The sequence below is a fragment of the Dromiciops gliroides genome, chromosome 3, assembly GCF_019393635.1.
Source record: "Dromiciops gliroides isolate mDroGli1 chromosome 3, mDroGli1.pri, whole genome shotgun sequence".
Lineage (NCBI taxonomy): Eukaryota > Metazoa > Chordata > Mammalia > Microbiotheria > Microbiotheriidae > Dromiciops > Dromiciops gliroides.
In genome coordinates, this window is record NC_057863.1 from 2,868,278 (window position 1) to 2,889,157 (window position 20,880).

At 55.1% G+C, this 20,880-nt stretch overlaps 1 protein-coding gene across 1 annotated transcript in view; it reads left to right on the top strand.

Moving 5' to 3' along the window:
- The window catches only part of XXYLT1 (xyloside xylosyltransferase 1), a 70,973-nt gene extending 54,324 nt beyond the window's left edge, over window positions 1-16,649 (top strand). Inside the window, exon 4 of the mRNA XM_043990972.1 lies at window positions 15,230-16,649. Coding sequence (XP_043846907.1) covers window positions 15,230-15,626 — 397 coding nt within the window. The 3' untranslated portion in view covers window positions 15,627-16,649. The remainder of the gene's footprint in view (window positions 1-15,229) is intronic.
- The last annotated feature ends 4,231 nt before the right edge of the window (window positions 16,650-20,880 follow it).

Sequence of the window (20,880 nt, forward strand, 5' to 3'; positions counted from 1 at the left end):
TGGGGCTGAGAATGGACAATGACTTCATTCTTTCCTGCTCTGAGAACCCTTGGCCTCTTAGCACAGGGCCCCCCAAGGACTGTGACCACTGCCCCAAGGTGGAGAGCATTGGGTCCTCCCAGGGAAATCCCCAGGCTGGGCTGAGGACTGCCTGAGGTTAGAGGCCTCCCTGGAGAGAGCAGAGTGCGGGGCAGGGAAAACCCCCTGCTTCCCTGGGTCTCAGGAGGGCACAGGGCAGCCGTGATGAGTAAAGAAGGGAGGAAATGCTCTCAGGGTGGGGGGCTGTGGGTGCTGCTGAGGGTGGGGCACAACTCATTTCACATTTGCTCTTATGGAAAGGATGTAACTTTGTGCCTTTAAGAGCTTTTTCATCTCCTGCTCATCCCTTGGTGGCCACAGGGTCTCAGTTTCCCTACCTCTAGAATGGGGAGAATAGCCGAATTGCCTGGTGTCTGTCTGTCAGGTACCCAGGAAGGTGTTGGTGGCTGTGAGCATCCCCACTTGAAGGGGAGGGGTAGTTTCCAGGGCCCCCTCCCATCTAACTCCCCATCTCTGGCTTGGGGACCCTGAACATGTAAATTTGGGTGGCTAGACCCCTCATCCCACCGCCTCCCCGGGCCCATTAATAAGGGTCTGTTCTTCTCTCCCTCTCCCACTCCCCCCCCCAACTACCGGATGGCCAGATTTTCTGTGGGGTCACTGACTGCTTCTCTCTCTCTCCAGGTAAGAACCTCAGGGCTTGGTCCCTGACCATGAGGCACAAGCCTCAGAGTGTGGAGTTTGGCTGGGATGGAGAGTGAAGGTGGGGGAGCGGAGGAGTGTGAGATAACGTCAGGACAGAGGCCATAGGGAGGCACATGGTCTCACCTGTGCATTGGCCAAGCAGAGGAAGCAGAGGGGAGGGGAGGAGGCCTCATTAGAGTGCGAGGGGTCAGGGCATGAGGGCATGGGCTGGCGGGGCCTGTGGATGGAGGTGGAGAAGGGACGCCGGGCAGAGAACTGGGGGGCCTGTTAGGCTCCTCACAGCCCTTCTCCCCTCCTGCCCAATCTCCCCCTGAGCCCCACAGCCAAGGGAGCTGCCCATCATCCCAAAGAATTGCTCTTGGGCACATGGGACATGTGAGCGCTTGTGGGCCACCCTTCAGTGAGGCTGTGCATCTGTGGGCCCTTCATGGTCATGGTGAGACTGGGCTGGGGAGGTGCCTTCCTCAGGACAGGGCCCACTCAGTCTCAGGACCATACTAACAGTCCAGCTTGTGAATGGCCTGAGGATGGTGTCCTCCCCGGCCCCCTCCACCCCGCCCTCCAGCTACCCGCCCCCTCCCTGTGGACATGCACAGACCCAGGGCCATTGCACATCTTTGTTTGACCCTTGGTTGGCCGTGGCCCCTGTGATGGATCACGTGGTGCCCACTCCCATAAGGGCTTGGCTCTGTGCTTACCAAGGCTGGTCATTGGCCAGGAGCGCACGGTCAGGCCCTGGGCACCATGGGATCCCTCCAAAACGGCATTCGCTTGGCACGGCCTAAGGGAAGCCAAAGGCTCTTCCACATCACTGTGGGGCTCCAGGCTGGGCCTCCTGTGGATATGGGCATTGGCGGCCAGCCGTGGGCCCCAAGACTTTGGGTGGGAACAGTTCCACTCACACTCAGACTTGCCTCGGTGATAAGGGTGGGGGCCGCTTCCCCCTCACCTGCTTGTGCTGCCTGGTTTTCCACCAAGAGCTTGTCAGCAGTTCACAGCGTTTGGGGAGTTGTGCTAGCAGATGCTATTTACATTCTTTGTGGTAGACATGCTGTGGTGTTACGGACCGGTACCGAGGTGTGTGTGAGAGTGTGTGTATGTGTGTGAGTATGTGTGTGTGTGTTTGTGTGTGAGAGACAGAGGCGCCATAAATCATAGGGAAGAAAACGACTCAGTGGCCTTCCCCCCGCCCCCCAGCTCCCCTTCCTCTCTGACTTGCTAGACTTTCCCCTCACATTGCCCTCTGCCCTGCGTGCCCAGAGCCGGGCAGCAGGGGCAGCTTCCTCTTCCACATCTGCTGTTATAGCTGTGGCTCAGCCAGAGGAACAGGCCCCCACCCCCACCCCCACCCTGATCGATGTCCGTGGCTGGAGCCAGACCCCAATATTGTCTTTGCTTCCAGATGTCAGGCTTTCTGAGGGGTTCCTGAGGCCCGGGAGCAGGAGGGAGAAGGGATTTCAAACCTTGGCATGTTGTGCAAGGTTTGAGGCCAGAACCGAGTTAATTGGGAGAAGAGAAGCCTTGGGGGAGATGAGACGGGGTTCTTCGTGTATTCGAAGGACAGTCATATGGATGAGGGGGCCGCTTTGTTTTCTGTGGGGTAGGAAGGATACAGCGGGGGGCCTTACAAGGAGGCAGGTTCAATTTAGGGCCATGAGTGAGCTCCCCATCACTGGGGAAGTCCAGAAGAGACTAAATTAAGCACTGAGGCGCAAGGGTACTGGGTGGAGACTGGATTGGATGGGACACAGGAGTTATTTGAGTGGGAGAATCTCAGTGTTGGAGGCACCTCGGAGGCCTCTCCTCTGAGTGGGACCTGAGTGGGATTGCCCACCGTTCTAAAGCCAACAAGTGGCTGTCCAGCCCCTGAGGACTGGGGACCTCCCCGACCCCAGCATCTCTCCTAGTTAGGAACCGGGCTCCAATCTGCCTCCTTACAACTCCCACCCATCGTTCCTGCTTCTTCCTTCGGGGCCAAGCAGACCAAAGCTGATCCCTTTCCAACTGGTCGGGCCTTGGACTGTCCCGTCCCTGCTGGGCCTCTGGGTCTTCATCTTCAAGGAGACCAGACAGATGTGGGACAGGCCCAGAGAGGGACTGAGGACAGTTCGGCAGACAAACATTTCTGCCTCTGCAGGAGCTCGCTCTCAGGTTGCGGAGCAGCGCTATCATGGCGCTGGGGTGATTCAGGACCAGCCCGTCCTGGAATGTGAAGAGAGGAAAGAGGGAAGAGCAGGTCCTGTTCCTGCCCAGGCACACGGGGGTTCTTGGGCACAGGTGTGACCGTGAAGCTTCCCCAACAGAGGCTGGGTGGGAGGCAAGGATGCGGCCTCAGAGAGGGCCCCTATCAGTGCCCCTGCTCAGGCTTGTCTGGATTCAGGCCTCAGTGGAGCTGGCCTGGGGAAACCTGGGCAGAGTCCTGCGAACCCAGCGGGGGCTTCTCTGGGAAACAGCTCAGCCCTGCTGGCCATGCCCCCGGCTGCCCCCTTCTCCACCGCGTCACAGGCCGAGGTTAGATCATGAGTTATTGTTTTTGGAGAATGTTCCATCATCTTCAGGCCTTTGATAGGAGCACAAACAGCCACCCAGAGGACGAAGAGCAGCTCAGCAGTTGGTGGCATTTGGGGCTGCCCGGGCCATGGTGGGGAGGTGGCAGCCAAGCTGCTGATTGGATCTGAACCACACAATTGTGGAGCTGGCAGGGGGTGGGGGGTGGGGCTCAGGGTCCAACCCACCCACAAAGGACTCTGCTCAGAGACCCCCAGGAGGGGCAGCCCACTGCCCCAAGGCCATCACACCCTTCTGCTAAGGAAGCTGTTTCTGAAGGTGGGCCTCCTCCCCACGGCTGGGAGGGTAGTGGCACAGAAGGAACCACATAAAGAGGATCAGTGTCTCCAGAGGGGCCCCAGTGAAAATCGGAAGCCAGTCTGGTCGCAGAACATTAGTGAGCAGTCTGGGGCTGCTGTTGGCAGCTTCAACCCCACAGGGATGGATGGACAAAGCTGGGCCAGGGTCGGGGGTGGGGTGGGGGGGCAGTTGCTAATCAAGCAGGGCTTCTGCAGAGGGTGCCTGGATGGGGCCAGGAGGATTCCTGGCATTCCTGGAGGGAGGCAGAACCAATGCAAAGGCCCTGAGGTAGACTGGAACACCATGGGCTGCTCAGCCGGGAGGGCTGGTGGGCAGGGAGGGCTGGTTGGTGGAGCGGACAGAACACACACGTTTATGGATTGATTTTGCATCTTGCATGGGTGCAGTTCATGGCACCCCAAAACAATGACATCAAAGATCACTGATGACAGGTGATCATGACAGAAATAATCACAATGGACAAGTCTGAAATATTGTGACACGGAGACCCGGCATGCGCACGGGCTGCTGGGAAATAGTGCCCAGTGACTCGAGGGGCTTCAATTTGCAAAAAATGCAGGGTTTGGGTGAAGGGTCTGACCTCGAGCCCCTACCAGGACCGATGGTGCCATGGCCGCAGGGACTCTGCCTGTGGCTAAAACGACTGCCCCTCATCCCCAAGTGACTTGACTTTCCCCTTCTGGGTTCCTTTGTTTCTCTTTTAATCAAATTAAGTCTTGACCAAGCCCAGCTGGTTCTGGGTTCTAGCTTTCCTTCATTCAAGCAGGATGAGTTCATCACCATAGGGAAAGGCTCCCCATTCAGAGCTGGGAGCCCAGAGTGTCAAGAGGAAATGTCGGAGGCGGAAAGGGGGTCACCCTTCATTTACTGTGAGCCCATCCCAGGAGCCATGGGCCCCAGGAGCCATGTGAGAGGACCATGATGGGTGAGACACAGAGGCCACTGTGTGATTCAGTGGTCAAAGCCTTCATGTATGTGTCAGGAAAACTTCAACTTGAATCCTGCCTCAGATGCTGGTCCTGTGATGCTGGACAAGTCACAAGCCTCAGTTTCCTTGTCTGTGAAATGGGCATGGTAAACCATTGAAGCTGTAGAATTAATTATCACCATTATGATAATGAAAACCTGGCCCCAGTCCTTGATTTCCATAACCTGGAGCTGAAGGCCCTGGGGACCCCTGTTTCTTTGTGGGTGTCCCCTGTTGACTTGTGACCTTGAGGATTTGTCCCCATGGGGGCTTATGCCAGAACCTCTCACATTCATGTCCTCCCATGTAGACACACTTTTCAGGGCATCTCTTCAACTGATCTTTCCGTCACCATCACCCCCATATTGATAATAACTCTCCTATGTACTGGGCACTGTGCTACGTGATTTACAAGAAGGCAGGTGCAGTTCTTCTCCTCACTTTACAGATGAGAAAACTGAGGCTAATGGGTGAAGTGAGTCTCCCTTCAAGCCGGGTCTCCCCCCTCGCCTCTGGTTCCCTTACCACCTCAGGGGCCCACGTGCACCCGAACCAGTCTCTTTCTCGGTCCCTGGCCAGTCCATCTCCCTTCCTAGTTGGACACAGCCCCCAAAGCTCCTTTTGTGCCCCCAGCCCCAGGGGCTGCCTGTAAGTCCTTGGTGCTGACGCCAGGCAGGCTGCTCATGCCTATGCGTCTCTCTGTCCTTGTCCCTATTTGGGACTTCATTTCTCCCCCCGGGCCGTGTCCTGGGATACTCCAGGAGAGTACCTAAACCACAGTGGTCGTTTATCAACCCAAAGAACATCGGAACAGAAAAAGTCATTTATTTTCATCCCAGATGTCAGCACGGGGTGGTGGCCTGCTTTGATGCTGCTCTCTGAGCCCTCCCTGCCTGAAGAGAGGGAGGATCCTGGGGCCGGTGCTTCCTCTGTGCTTCTCTACCCCGCCCCGGGTTCAGGGACTGGACCGTAGCAACTGCTGAGTAAAAGGCAGCGCTGCCCCAGCGTGAATTGGGTGTGTGGCTACACGGGACATGGGGTTGGTATCCTCTCCTCACCCCGGTCTGTTGGGGTGCTGCTGAATGGGGGGGGCAGGGAAGGGGAGGGGGGAGGGGGGAGAGAGAGATGTATGCGTGTTTGCTCGCCTTGCTTTGCCACCCTCTGAAACACCTTGACGCTCTCAGCCAAAGTTGAGCCCATTAGCACTTTTCCCCAGAGCAGACAAGTGTTTTCCACCCACTCCCTGCTGATGCAGCAGTGGGGATCCGTGCAGCTAAGCTGCCCACTCTCCCCTTTTGTTCTGGAGCCCCAGACTGTCCAGGGACGTGCCTGGGAAGCCTTTCTAGCTTGGCCAGGGCTGGGCTGGCTTTGGCTCTGGGCCTGTGGAGTGGGGGATCCTGAGACTCAGTCCGTAATCTGTCACCCCGAGTGTCTTCCTGGCCCATCAGAGGCTGATGAGGCGGCACGAACAGAGAAGGTGGCTCCTCCAAGGGGTGAGGCCAGCACCGCGTCAGTTGTTGGTTTTCATTTTAATGCCTTAAGTTGTGCTTTGGTTCTTCCTCGCCTGACCTGGCCCTGCTCCTGCTTCGCACAACCCTTAGGGCTTGGTGTGGCCGGGGTCCACTGTGGGGCTGCATAAATAGTGATGCTGGGGGTTCTGGCCAGGCAGTCAGAGCAGACGCTGCCCATAACTTGGGGTGGCGGGGACTGGTGGATCACCGACGCTTTGTCAGCCCCTGGGGATGCCAACAACTCATCTGCTTTGGGCAGAGATTTTCAGGAGGCTTCTCTTTGGCCAAGGGCGTGGTCCCTCTTGATGCCACCCAAGATACTCCCCGCTTTCTTGGCTGCCCGCTTGACTCATTAAGCTTGGGGTCCACTAAAGCCCCCAGATCTTTTTGAGATGGGTTGCTGTGTAGCAGCACCTCCTCAGCCTTGTGCTCACGAGCTTGATTTTTTGTTAGCCCAAGTCAAGGGCTTTATGCGTTTCCAGACTGAATTCACCTGATCAGCTTGAGCCCCAGAGTCTGGCTCGTCAGAACCCAGTGTACTGGCTGTTCCTCCTCACCTTGTGTTTTCTCTGATGTGCTGAGCCTGCTGTCACTGTCTCTGTTCTAGGATTTGGTCAGACCATTTAAAGAGGGTTGGGGGGGACAGCTAGGTAGCACAGTGGATAGAGCACCGACCCTGGAGTCAGGAGTACCTGAGTTCGAATGTGGCCTCAGACACTTAACACTTAACTACTAGCTGTGTGACCCTGGGCAAGTCACTTAATCCCAATTGCCTATCTAAAAAAAAATAATAATAAAAAATAAAGAGGGTTGGGCCAGGCTCAATGGTCCGTTGCCCTCAGGTGGCTGATAACTGCTCGACTGGCAAGGCATCTGGTCAGCTCCAGTTCCGCTGAGTGCCCACTTGTCCTGCTGATGTTTCTCCATCTTGCTCCCAAGGAGAGTGCATGAGGCCCAGCCACATTCACATTCAGGTGCGTTGTGTTGCCCGCCTTTCCCTGGCCCACCTCTGTAATAACTTCTGCACAAAGAGCGTTGGGCGACCTTCACGTGGCCAGTTCTCGAGGAAGCCAAATGATGTGTCACGATCCCCACTTTCTTTTCTAGGGACCCACACTCGCCAGCCTTTTCCTAAAAAAGACCCTGTTCTTTCCCCAGGAACCAAAGTCAAGCTCACCCGCTGAGCTCTGGCAGATTCCTTTCTCTTCTCCCCTTGTCCTTGCGTTCCCGATCGTTGGCTGTTCGCTGATGGTTGGTCACAGAGACCCGTCTTTCCCCTCCTCTGGGACGTGGCTCTTCTGATGCCAGTGACCCATGTTTGTCCAGGGCGCTTGGTCTTCTCTTGTTGGCATCCTGCTCGGTACAGGGTCCCCTCCTTTCGGATGTTGTGCCTCCACTCCACTCCTTGGTCAAGAGGATGGCGCCAAGAGGAGCTAGGCAGTGCTGCCTTCTCCCAGGCCCTGCCTTCCCTGGTCACGTTTTCACTGTCGTGGTGGTGGTGCCATCCTCATGGCTCATGTCCATGGACCTCTGGGGCTCTGAGAGGTCTTGGAAGTATCTCTGGCGCCTCTGGGCACGAGCCCCCAGAAGACAGCTCCCCCAGTGGCCGCTTCCACATCCTTTGTTTCTTTCCCATCTGAGTGTTTCCATTTCCTAGCTGGATGAGCTTGCGTGGCACGACAGGCGTAACTGCAGCCCCCAGGAGTCGCCGGGGTCCCTCCCATCACTGTCCCAGCCAACCACAGTGGTGGCTCTGATGGGGGGAGGGAACAAATTTTTGTCAGCGCTGCTATGGGCTAGGCACTGTGCCAAGCATTTCCAAGTAGGATTTCCTTCGATCCTCACAACAGACGAGATCACCGAGGGTAGGTGCCCCGTGCCCGACTGTACAGTTGAGGGAGCCCGAGCAGTCTAAATATCTGAGGGCAGATTTGCATTCGGGAAGGTGGAACTATGGCAATGTCTCAACATTCTTCTGCCCCTTGGTTCGTGCCCCTTTGGGCTCCCTCTTTCTGGGCTCAAGCAAAGGAGGGATGAAAAGGATTCCTTCCATGACTTAGGAAAACGGATAAATCGATTCCAGGACAGTTTGTCCTCAAAAGAGTTCGATGCGGACCCTTCACACCTGGGCACGGAGGCCGGTCAGTGCAGACAGTCTGGGATGACTCCGACCTGGAGAGATGGAAGGGGAAGGGTGGCTTAATGAGCTGGCACTTTCCTCCATCAGGAGCAAGATGGGGAGTTTATGCCTAATTGTTGTTGGGACCAAGACGTCAAAGCACCCTAGGGCGTAGAGCTAGCAGAGACTGTGGAGACCTACTGGCCCAGCCACTCCATTCCACAAAAGAAGAAGCTGAGGCCTGGAGCAGAGAGGTGACTTGTCCAAGGTCACACAGGTAACGCCAGCAGGATCAGAAGGGTCTCCAGACGTGGCTGCCCCATCCAGCCCCTAACTGACTGACCTCCCCCGCCCCATGAAGCCCCTGGAAGTGGCCTTCAAGGCCTCCAGGGAGAGGGGAGGCCACTGTAGAGCGATTGATTACCCCATCAGGGTGACAGAGCCAATAAGTGTCTGGTGTCATTCTGCTGCAGGGTTGATCTTCCCTACTCACTAACTGCTGCTGTTTTTATTGTTGTTAATGTCGCTAATCTTATTGTTCCTTGTGGCCTGGCATTGTGGGAGTGTGGGCAGCCTGCCACTGGTGGTGGGGTTTAGCTAGGTTCCCTCAGGCTGGGCCACCCTTCGTTTTCCAGTTGGAAACCATTCACAAGCAGCCCAACTTCTTGCAGCTGCATTTAGTCTTTCTTATCCTCAGGAGCTCCTGCCTTGTCAATGATAATATTCAGCAACAAAAGACAAACCCATAAAAGAAGTGCCCGAGTCTAGCCAAGCTAAGCTTTGCCAGGCAACGTCTTTATTTTAAATTCACACTGGGGAAAATATCAGCTCATGTTAAATAATTCTGTGAGATGGTGCCAGGAGCCACAGTCAGACTCAGGCGCAGGTTTGCCGTAGCTTTCCCTTTCTTTCAGAAATACTAAACGCCCAGAAATCCAGCCAAGCAGATGTGCTCCCGCCCCCTCCCCCACGCCCATGGGACATAGGAGAACAAGAGGGCTTCCTGGGGATTGGGGGGAGCCTGAGAGCATCACTCAAAGCTTCAGGGTCAGATATCCATTAGGGCTGTCTTGGGCGTTGGCACTGGGTAGTGCTCCCACTTCTGCTGGGAGCCACACAGGGGTGAACCTGTAAGCTACAGACCCGCTTGTGATTTCCCAGAGTCCAGCCTCTGACATCAAGGTCACACAACACCTCTGAGGAGATGACTTTTTGGTCTCTGGGAGAGGCTGCCTCACACCCACAGCTCCCGTGGCTGCCCACTTTCTTGGGTTTTGTGGGCTGACCTCAAATTCCCGGCTGCCTCTTGCTCAGTTTTTCCTTCCTCCCTGGGGGTGTTATCCTCACTGGAGCTTATGCCTGGTGCTAGAAGAGACCTCACAGGCCCTGAGTGCAGATCTCACCCCCGGCCCCCTTCTTTTTTTTTTGGCGGGGCAATGGGGGTTAAGTGACTTGCCCAGGGTCACACAGCTAGTATGTGTCAAGTGTCTGAGGCCGGATTTGAACTCAGGTCCTCCTGAATCCAGGGCCGGTGCTTTATCCACTGGGCCACCTAGCTGCCCCCTCCCAGCCCCCTTCTGCAGGACTCACCATATTGTTAAGTCCTGAAGTAAACCAAAGCCTCAAGTTGGGATAAAGCCTCTTAAATTGAGACACCAGGCTAGCAAACCTGCCACCCTGCGGGATGTCGTGTGGATTTCCCAGACATACCTTTAGGAGGAGAGCAGAGGAGGCAGCATGAGGTAGCAAGACCTGGTCAAAGACTCCAGTGGCCCTGGGCGATCCGGGCAAGGAACGCCACTTCTTTCTGGTTGCTTTGCCCTTCATGCCAGGAATCCCAATGGAAGGGGGTAAAGACTCGAGAAGCTGAGATTCCCTTGAGCCGGGTTCCCCACAGGGCTACATATCCCAGCTTGGGGGGCAGCCCTAGGGTGTGGTTCAGCTCACCCCAATCAAGAATGAATATAAGCAGGAATGTAAGGACGACCATTTGAGGGAGTGGACATAGTCCATTGATATGAACAATTTCTGTCATTATATGAGCATTTTTCTGTCAATGTTTTCCTTGTTCTCTGGGAGCAAGGAGCCATGGCCTCTGACTGTGGCTTTCAGGGTGGGATCCATGCAGCTTTAGTAAGTTCCCTGTATCGTGGCTGCTTCCCACTATGACAGTGGTTTATGAGGCGCTGTGGCCTAAGGGGAATCCACAGCTTCTTGTCCAGCCTTTTGGTGAATGTTTCTACTCTGCGCCAGGCTAGTAGTCCCTGAACAGCCCACAGCCAGCTCTGTCTCTGGGGCCGTGGTGAAGCCTTTCTAGCAGATGAGGCTGCCACAAGAGCCTCGGCCATGCCCACACCTCGGCAGAGCACCAGAGTGGGGCCTAGTGGGCACCATCAGTCGAGTGGTTAGCAGTTAGCCCTCTGGTGGGTCTGGTAGGAGCCACAGCCTCGTCCAGTTTACCAGGGAAGGCACAGTTCTCTACCCGTAAAATTTCCAGAGAAGACATTATCCCTTACATCTGCCCCTATGCTATTTATTTAATCATTTGAGGTGAAAATGGGCCCAAAGTGTCATGCCTCTCCCTGCTGTCATTGGCGGAAGGCTTCCCTGGGGCCTTAGGTGGGCCAGGGCTTACCCATCGAAAGCAGGCCAGCGCCAACCAAGTGACATCCATCATCCTGTGCATCTTCTTTCATGTGTTGCCCCGCAGAACATGGGCATCAGCAGGGCAGGGCTGTTTTGCTTTGGTCTTTGGGTTCCCAGGACGTTGGGCCGTCCTTATCAAGACTGGTTGAATAGACAGCCCTGTGAGCCTCCATGTCTTGGCGGCTTTCTGTGGTACTTCTGTTACTGCGCGTGCAAAAGTGTGGTGGCTGGCTCTTCATGTCAGTGCGCATTTTCCCGCCGACCCAGTGCCTTCTGCAGCTCGTGGCCTTAGAGAGTTTCCCGGCACGAGGTTGGCTCTTAAAATGGTGCAGATGGAGGGGTGGATGGAGTAGCCGCAGGGGCCTGGGGCTCCTTCTCCTGCGCAGGGCCTCCTGGGCCTCCTTGTACAGCCAGCTTGGGGCTCACACACCTCTTCATGGCCCCTGCTCCTGGGCTTCCCCCGCTTTCTTTGAATGTTCTGTGATTCAGAGTTACGGAGCATCAGTGGAAGAATGGAAGGGCTACACAGGTCGGCTTTTGTGTAAAGAAGCAGCAGAGCTGATGGGATTCACCACAATGGCCAAAATGCCTTTGTCAAATGAAAAAGGATGTCCCCTGTCTACTGCTGCTGAGAGGAATCAGTCTGTGGAGCTCCTCCTACCAGCCTGGGCAACTCCACTACTGCCCCAAAAGCCTGTATACAGAGCCTTTATTTTCTCCAGGGATCTCCTTGGGTGGCGTCCCCTCCCCTGTGGAGACTCTGGGTCAGAAATATAGACATTTTATGTACTTTATTGCACCATTTCAAATGGATTTCCAGATTGGTTGTACTCCTTTGCAGCTCCACCAACAATGTATTTGTCCACCTATCTTCCCACCATCCTTCCAATGTTAACTATTCTCATCTGTTTCTGATAGTAACATTCAGTCCATGTGTCCATGCTGAACACATTGTGGAGTGTGGTGTAAGGGCTTGGTCCCAGTCTGATTTCTGCCAGCCTGCTTCAGTCTTCCTGCAAGTTCTTTCCCAAGTCATTCATGGCTTCCAGATTATTGAATACCAGCTTACTGACTTCCATTGCTTCTGGCTCTTCCTTGTCTAGTCTTTTCCATTACTCTGTCTCCTCATTTTTTTTAAACAGGGAAATGAAGGTTAAGTGACTTGCCCAGGGTCATGCAGCTAGTAAGTAAGTGTCAAGTGTCTGAGGCTGAACTCAGGTCTTTCTGAATCCAGGGCTGGTGCTTTATCGACTGCACTACCTGGCTGCCCCCTCCTCATTCTTTTTTCTTTTTCAACCAATACCAAGTGATTTTGATGGTGGCTGCATCAGGTAGTTCAAGGTTGGGTACTGCTGCTTCCCCCTTTCTGTCCTACCTTGGTTTTTTTCCTTATTTCCCTTGACATTCTAGGTCTTGTGTTCCTCCAAATGAATCTTGTTATTCCTGCATCGAGTTCTGCAAAGTGCCCCTTGGGTGGTTTGGTTGGTAGAGCATTAAAACAAATTATTCTCGATAACCAGGCACCTTTAATCCTAGTTGTTTCTATTCTGATGAAGATGGAAGGGACCAATACTGTTCTTAAGCTTTAGTGCCCTGGGGTAATGAAAGGAAAGGAAAGAGTCAGAGAAGGACACACACACACACACACACACACACACACACACACACACACACACACACACACACACACACCCCTCACTGAGCCAGCTTCCTGACCTCTGCATCCTGCCTGCCTTGAGCATCTCAATGCTGGGAAATGCTGGGCTCCAGATGTTTCCTGGTCTTTTGAGGCTGGAGCAGAGTCTGTGCCAAGGGGGAGGAGAGGCTGCACCAGCACAGGAATTCACACTTGGCCTGTGTTCATCCTGGCTGCCACAGTTCCCTTTACTTTGATGGTTGGTTCTGAAATATGCTTCTGTGTGTGAGTGTGTGTGAATGTGTGTGTGTGTGTGTATGTATGTGTGTATATGTGTGTGTATGTATGTGTGTGTGTGAGTGTGTGTATGTGTGTGTGTATGTATTTGTGTGTGTGTGTGTAGGAAGGAGAGCAGGACAAACCCTCTGGTCACTTGCGCTACCCCTTGCTGTCTACTCCCCATCTCCACCTTTATCCTTTGATACAAGATAATGCTTTCGAGTAGAGGCTGCAATGAATGTGGGCCTCAGTTTCCCCATTTGTAAAATAAGGGGGTTGATCTCAGTGTCCCAAGGTTGTCCCAGATCAGATGGTACAGTGGAAAAGACACGACTCTGAAGCCGGAGGACTTGTGTTCACACTTCTGAGCTTGCTGCCTCATCCCTCTGCCTCAGTTTCCTCCCCTGTAAGTGAGGGGGTTGGCCGAGGCAATCTCCAAGAACCCTCCCTGGAGCTCTGGGTGGGACCCCCTTTGTGTCCTGAGATGGTAAGAGCTGACACTTATGCCGTGGCTTCACAGATGGGTTCTCACTCAATGCACTGGGCATATTTGGACCAGGCAAATCCAGGCCACATGGCTCGGGCCCAGGGCTCCCAGGCATGTGCCAAGTGGGAGAAATGGGCTCCCTGCATCTGAGTGGGCGCTGGGGCCTCTGCTGTCTGCTGCCGTTGTCTAGGGCTCACATACTTGGCATTCCCGATTCTGGGCAGTCCCAGGGGTGTCCGTCACTGACTCCCTTCAGAGGTGCCAGCCTGGGATGCCCGCTCACATCAGTAGCTGTAGCCCTCTCCGTGCCCCTCACGCATGAGCTAGCTCTGGCCATCCTGAGCTTCAAGGGTGGGTCAAGGGCGGGTGGGGGGAAGGGAGAAGAAACCTTGGCACGCTTGAGTCACTGCTTGGCTCCCCATGGCCTTGTTCCTTGCTCACATCTCCATGGAGCTGTCTGTCGGCCAGAGCTGAGCCGGGCTTGGGCAGATTTTTGATATTCCAAGAGAACTGTGGCTTGCAGGAGGCTTCCCATGGCTGGGCAGGGAGGGCTGCTTTGGGGGGTCTCTGGTGAGGCAGCTCCCCTGGGAATAAACAGTTGACCCAGGCTAGCCCCACATTATTGGGCACTTTGGTAGAGTTGGTGTTTATTGAACACTTACTGTATACCAGACACTGGGCTAGGCACATGCTGGGGCAAGAGGAAAATGTCACTCCCTGTCCTCACCACACTTACCTTCTAGAGCTGGGGAGGGGTCCCTGAGCCTGACCCTCTTGTTACAGATAAGGAAACTGAGGCCATGGATATGAAGCGACGTGCCCCGGGTCACTCAGGTAGCAGATGGCAGCCCTTAAGACTCCAAGTTCAGCACCTTGTCCATCGGGCCTTACTGAGCCCAAGCTGGTGGGACTTGGGAGGTCCCCCCCAGATGCTGTGGCTCCCCAGCCCCCAGGGCAGAGCCTGCTACCAGGCAGGAGGCAGTGGCCAATACCTCTTGGGGTGCTCCTTGCTCCCCTAAGGCCCAGGGACTCGAGCACTGTCCCACTGAGGTCCAGAGAGACCAGGCTGAAGGGGTTTTGTTTTCCTCCTCACTTCCCCAGAGGCCCACCATTGTGGGGGCCTGGGCTCTGGTCCTGTCTCAGTCACTAGCTGACTGTGCCTCAGTTTCCACCTCAGTGACGTGAGGGATTGATGTCTCCTTTAGCTCTAGATCTATGACCTTCTGCCCTGGTCTTTCAGAAGACCAGAGCTCCTTCCCAGCAGGCCCCAGAAGCTCCTTGGGGGCAGTCCCTGTTGTCCCCCCCCCCCCCCCCCCCCCCCCCCCCCCCCCCGCCAAGCCAGGCCGGCGGAGACACAGCCCTGGAAAACTGAGGCCAGGGAATAACAAGAGCCCAGGCTAGGGCAGGGGAGGGAACGAGGGTCTGCCCAGGGAGAGTGGGGGGAGGAGGGCTCAGAGGGCCAGCTCAGAGGGAGCCCCACGGGCCAGTGAGGCACGTGCATGGGGCCAGGCCCACAGACACCCGCAAGAGGGGACTCCTGGGAAGGGATCAGCCCGGCCTTCTCTGGCTCCTCATCCTTAGGGGAGTGGGGGTTGTTAGAGACGTGCCACTGCTTACCCTCAGCATTCCAGGCAGGCGCATGGACTTGGCTCTTGTGCCCATTTTCCAGAGGCTCGTGAAGGAGCCAGGAGGGGCCCAGCGGATGGTCAAGAGCAGAGCTAGCCCTGACCTGGTTCCAGAGCAGGGACGCCAGGCCCCAAAGCTTGGATTCCCCATTCTCCGCTGCCGATGGAGGCTTGTCCCCTTTTACCAGGATGCTGTCTGTGGGAGCTGGGGGAGGGGGGCGGCTCAGAGGCCGCTTTGAGCCGGCTCCCTGTCGCTCCATCTCCCTGCTTGCCCCCTGCTCCTGGGCGCCCTGTGCTGACACCCCCTTGGCCCGGGCTGGCTGACAGCTCCTCTCTCCTCTCCCCAGGCACACCTTCTGGCAGTTTCGCCGTGAGAACCCGCACACCAGAGTCGGGGACCCTCCTCCCGCCGGGCTCCCAGGCTTCAACAGCGGTGTGCTGCTACTGCACCTGGAGGCCATGCGGCAGTCTGCGCTCTACCAGCGGCTGCTGGAGCCGGCGGCGCTGCAGCAGCTCACCGAGAAGTACCGCTTCCAGGGCCACCTGGGTGACCAGGACTTCTTCACCGTTGTGGGCATGGAACATCCCGAGCTCTTCCACGTTCTCGACTGCACCTGGAACCGGCAGCTGTGCACCTGGTGGAGGGACCATGGCTATGGGGACGTCTTCGACGCCTACTTCCACTGTGAGGGCCACGTCCGGATCTTCCACGGTAACTGCAACACACCCATCCCAGAGGACTAGGGGCCCGGGCCTGCGAGAGCAGCTAGAGGCCCCGCTGGGGGCCTCTCTTCGGCCACCAGCTTTCATCACACCTGCCCCCAGTGACAAGGGAGAGGTGTGATTGCCAGGCTGTCCACAGGGGGGAGGGGCTGAGTTCTCAGGAGAGAGGGACCATCCTGGCCAGAATCAGATCACATGATGCCAGCGCTCCCCAAATCTCATCCTCGCTGGGACCAAATACAGACTAACTTAAAAACAAGAGGCACCCGAGACTCGGCCACTCTTCTTGGTGTGGCCCTTGGGTGCTGAGGCTGGACCAGGTTGGTGGGGCATAGATGTCCTGCCCAATGTTGTTTGGGGGTACCCCCCCCAAGCCCTGCTTATTCCCGGGAACTGGGGAGCAGCAGCCAGAGGTACTTCACAGCCATGGCCGGAGCATCCCCGCCCAAGTCCCCAAGGGGCTTCCTGATCATGCTGGTTGGTCACCGAGATTTGGCTCTGAGCAGGCTTCTCCTGCCACTAGACAAAGACTGGGCACTCCCCATTGGAGGAGAGCTGATGCACCCAGTATCATTGTGCCCCTGGTCATCCTGGCCAGACACACTTCCAACGTCCAAGGCTGCCTGAGAGAGGCGGCTTCTCTGGGGCTGAGCCAAAGGCAGCTGTTAGTCGAGCTCACACAGGTGAACGGTGACTGCGCTCTTCCCGAAGGCCAAGTTGTACTCTGCTTGGTAAAAAGGCGGCCTCGTTGCTCATCTTCAGATCTTGTAAGTAGCCATCCTGCCCCAGGAGGCCAGTGCCCATGCTGGTCTCCATTGTGGTAGCTTCAGACAGGAAGCCCGGACTTGGTCCGTGGTGTAGAGTGTCCCCACGGGCAGGGGGAGGGGAGGCATGCCAGAGATCTCTCCCACCATGTGTTTGCCTGAGGGAAGCCGATCCCCTGCCACAGCTGGGCACACTGTTCGATGCCATCCATTCTGAGCATCGTCGTTTTTAACTGCACGTGAGTTCAGGTGCAGAGCTTAATAAATTCAGTGGAAAGAATCTGTCTTCCTGCGTTGATTATGTCGGGAGTGGGGAAGCTGGAGTCACCAGGCTCGGCCCCCGGGGATGGCCACAGGCCTTGGCAGTTGGTGTGGCCCAAGGAGTCTGCTCCTGAAATGGGAAGGAAGCCCGAGCATCACACTTCAGGTGCCCTGGGGCGAGACTCTCTGCCCAGAGGAGTGGACTCGGCTGGTTTTGCAGAGAAGCGGCAGTCAGGGCTGTTTGCACTTGGTGAGCCAGACTCGGGGCCCCTGAGCCCCTGGAGTGCCGGCTCAGCCAATTGCAGTATCCCTGCCCTGGACTCGTCCTTCATCGGTGGCATGAATGCACTTCCGGAGCTGCTCTGCACTGTGGTGGAAAACAAGCTCTGCTCAGTCTCTTTATACTCACAGACAGATGTGCCTACCCCCAGGCACTCTTCTTTGGGGTTACAGAGCTGCTCCCCAGGAGCCCTCTCTGAGGCAACACTGCCGTAACCTCATTTGGGTTCAGCTCTGTATGAAAACAGAAAGGATTCGGTTTCTTTCTTTTAAAGATGCCCAAATGCCTCTTTGCCCCTCCTTCCGATTAGCTGTGCCTCAGGGGGGCTGGGATGCAGTGTGGCTGCATGGCAGTGGCCTCAGGCTGGGGGGCAGGGAGGCTCAGCATGATCCCCTGACCCTTCACATTGTCTTCTGCCCTTGTTGCTTAGAGTGCTCCTTCTCCTGAAGGCCAGCCTCCTGTCTGCAGAGCCGGCCTGTTCCCGGCCCACACTAACAGGAAGGGGTGTCAGTCCAGGCTGCAGCAGATGCTGCCCTGTCTGCCCTTAGCTTCTACCAAAATCAGCCTACTTTGGGTCTGCTGGGTGGTGGTTAGCAGGAGGGGAGGAATGTGTCTCTCTCCCTCTCATTCCTTTGGGTCAGTATGAAAGCTTGGAAGTACCTTTTTTTTGGGGGGTGGGGCAATGAGGGTTAAGTGACTTGCCCAGGGTCACACAGCTAGTAAGTGTCAAGTGTCTGAGGCTGGATTTGAACTCAGGTCCTCCTGAATTTAGGGCCGGTGCTCTATCCACTGTGCCACCTAGCTGCCCCCTTGGAAGGGCCTTTGCCTCCCTCAGTAACAAGGCAGATTGCATGCATCCAGTGCTCCAGGTGTAGCTCTGCTCTCACCTAGGGCTCCTGGCTGCCTGGGTGCAGGGCCGAAGGATATGTGTGGGTGGAAAGAGAGGGTTGAGGGAAGGAGGGAAGGATAGCTCTGGACATGCACCCTCAGCATCACCATCGCTATTCTATCCCTTGTTGGCATTCAAGGATCTAAGCCCTGGTGGGGTTGGGAGATTCTACCGGACACTGCCGGCTCGTGAATCCCCTCCTCTTCGTGAATCCCATGGTTTACTAAACACCCCGTGCATGGGTTTGTGTTTCTGTGTGCACCTGTGAGTGACACACACTCACACTCACACTCACACACACACACTCACACATACACTCACTCACACACTCTCACACACATACACTCATTCACACACATTCACTCACACACTCACACTCACATACACTCTCACACTCATGCACACATACACTCACTCACACACACTCACACTCACACACTCACATACACTCTCACACTCACTCTTACACTCTCTGTCTCTCTCACACACACCCCTCTAGGTTACTCAGTGTCATAGTGGACAAAGCACTGGGCCAGGAGTCAAAGTGACTTGAGTTCCAGACCTGAGCCTCAGACAGTCACTGGCCATGTGCTCTTGGCCTCATTCCATCTGTTTGCCTCGGTTCCCTCAGTTGTAAAATGGGAGCGATGGCAATGTCTGCCTCACTGGTTGTTGTGAGGGTCAGATGAGATGATTGCAAATGGCTCAGCACAGTCTGGTCTGCGGTCGGTGCTTAATAAATGCTTATTGTTATTTATTGTAATGATTAGTTTTGTATTTTTTCTTTCAATAAATCTCAAAATGAAAACATCCAACATATTCAATTCAACGAGCATTTATTAAGCACTGTGCTGTGGGCAGTTCTCACCCTGCATGATCTCACCTTCTCCTTGGTGAGATAGCACGTGCCAGGTAAGTCAGTGCTGGACAGATGGGCAGTTATGTCCTTCAGTTGTTTCAGTTGCACCTGACTCTTTGTGACCCCATTTGAGGGTTTCTTGGCTCAGATACTGGAGTTTTCCGTGTCTTTCTCCAGCTCATTTTACAGATCAAGAAACTGAGACTAACAGGGTGAAGTGACTTGCCCAGGGTCACACAACTAATAAGTGTCTGAGGCTAGATTTGAACTCAGGTCTTCCTGACTCCAGGATCAGCTCTATGTTCACTGTGCCACCTAGCAGATAGATAAGAGATGTAGATGTATGTGTGTGTGTATATTTATATCTATATATCTATATCGATATCTATAGATACATGTATATATATATATACTCACACATATGTATATGCATGTGTGTGTGTGTGTGTGTGTGTGTGTGTGTGTGTGTGTGTGATTGGAGAGAATCCAGTACCAGCTGTGGAAATCAGGAAGGACTTCTTGCAGGAGGTAGGCCTTGTGCTGAACCTGAAAGGACCCAGGGGTGCTGAGGGGCAGTGATGGCATGGTGGGCATTCCAGCCATGGAGGACACTCTGGGCAAAGACGTGGAAGCAGATGGAATGTGATGGAAGGGAAGCTAGCATTCCGCCCCAGGGTCCCTGAGAGGGACGGCATGGCAGACAGAGGAGTCTGTATTTGGACAAGGGCCACTGAACAGCCGTACTTCTCAGGCCTTAGGGAAGGAACCCTGTCCCAGAAGCCAGAGAGAAATGGGCCTGGCAGGGCCTGGAGGGGCTCTTTCTTTCCATTCTGTTAGGTCCCTCCCGATGCCTCAGCCCCCTCTACCTCGTGTTCTAGGCACAGCGATCAAATCGATCCTATCACCTGTCAGCTCGATGGGTCGATGGATCAGTTCAGTGGGTAAACTGACCCTTCCCATCATGAGGATTCCTAGCCTTGTCTGCCCAGTCCTAAACTCCCGCCCTCGATTCAGGCCAACATCACCTGCCGACTCCTGGATGTTTTGAGCTGGACATTCCTTTGGCATCTCAAAGGCCTTGTGGCACTTCAGGTGTGACCTGGTCAAGGCAGAGGTCAGTGGGGCTGCTGCCCATCTGATCCGGGACACTGACGAGGCTTTTGTTAATGCCGTCCAAACTCACATTGGCTCTGGGGGCTTCCGTGTCACACGGTTGGCTCAGGCTGTGCCGGGCCCCCAGGTCCCAGAGCCTGATTAAGCCATGTCTTGCCTTCCTTGCACAAGTGTAGGGGCTTCCGCTCACTCCACCTGCTTCCAGCCTGCCCCTCCAGTCTGTTGGGATCTTTGTGGACCCCAGTGGGGTCATCCAAAACCATAGCTCTCCCTTTCAACTTTGTAGCATCCAGACTCGATAGTCAAGTAGCCGGCATAGGGCCCAGAGTCCAAAAGACCTGAATTCAAATGTGGGCTCAGACACTTACTAGCTGTCGGACTCTGGGCAAGTCAGCTGACCTCTCTGTGCCTCAGTTTCCTCGTCTGTGAAATGATAGCATCTACCTGTGAGAGGCAAATGAGGGAATATGTGTAAAGTGTCACAGAATTTGGTGAAGGTGCATCTACATCTCCTTCCAAGGACTGGTGAGACTTTCCATCTGACAAGGCATGAGAACAGAGCTCCGGGGGGGGGTGGGGCTTGAAAGGAAGCTGAAGGCCCCAAGAGATAGATAGGCTGGGTCTCGTGGGCTCCTTTTTCAGATGAAGAGCCCGAGAACTTGAGGGGGAAGTGACTTGTCTAAGGTAATACAGCTAGTTCGAGCTGGGGCTTCAGTTCAGGTCTTCTGACTCCCAAGTTCCCATTTGTGCCCTGCTGAGATTATGGGTATGCTGGCTTTCCTTCTGACTTCTCCCTTCCTCAGCACTTACAGGGCCTCCATGTAGGGTGGGATGCTGAAAGCACTTGGGAGGGTGGGCTCTCCTCATTCTCCTGATGCCTCCCTTCCCTTTGGTTCTTCACCAGACTCTGACTTATGCCCCCTGCTTTGAAATGTTTCTGGCTTCCTTTTTCACCCCTCCCCCTTTAAAAAAAAGTAAGACTTTCTTTTCTATTAGCCCAGTACCATTTCTGTAATTGTTTCCAGAAGTAGGCTCAAGTGCAAGGTGTTGGCTTTTTAGGTTATTGTTATTGTTCTGTGCCTGTTTCCCACTTCCCATGAGCCTCATGC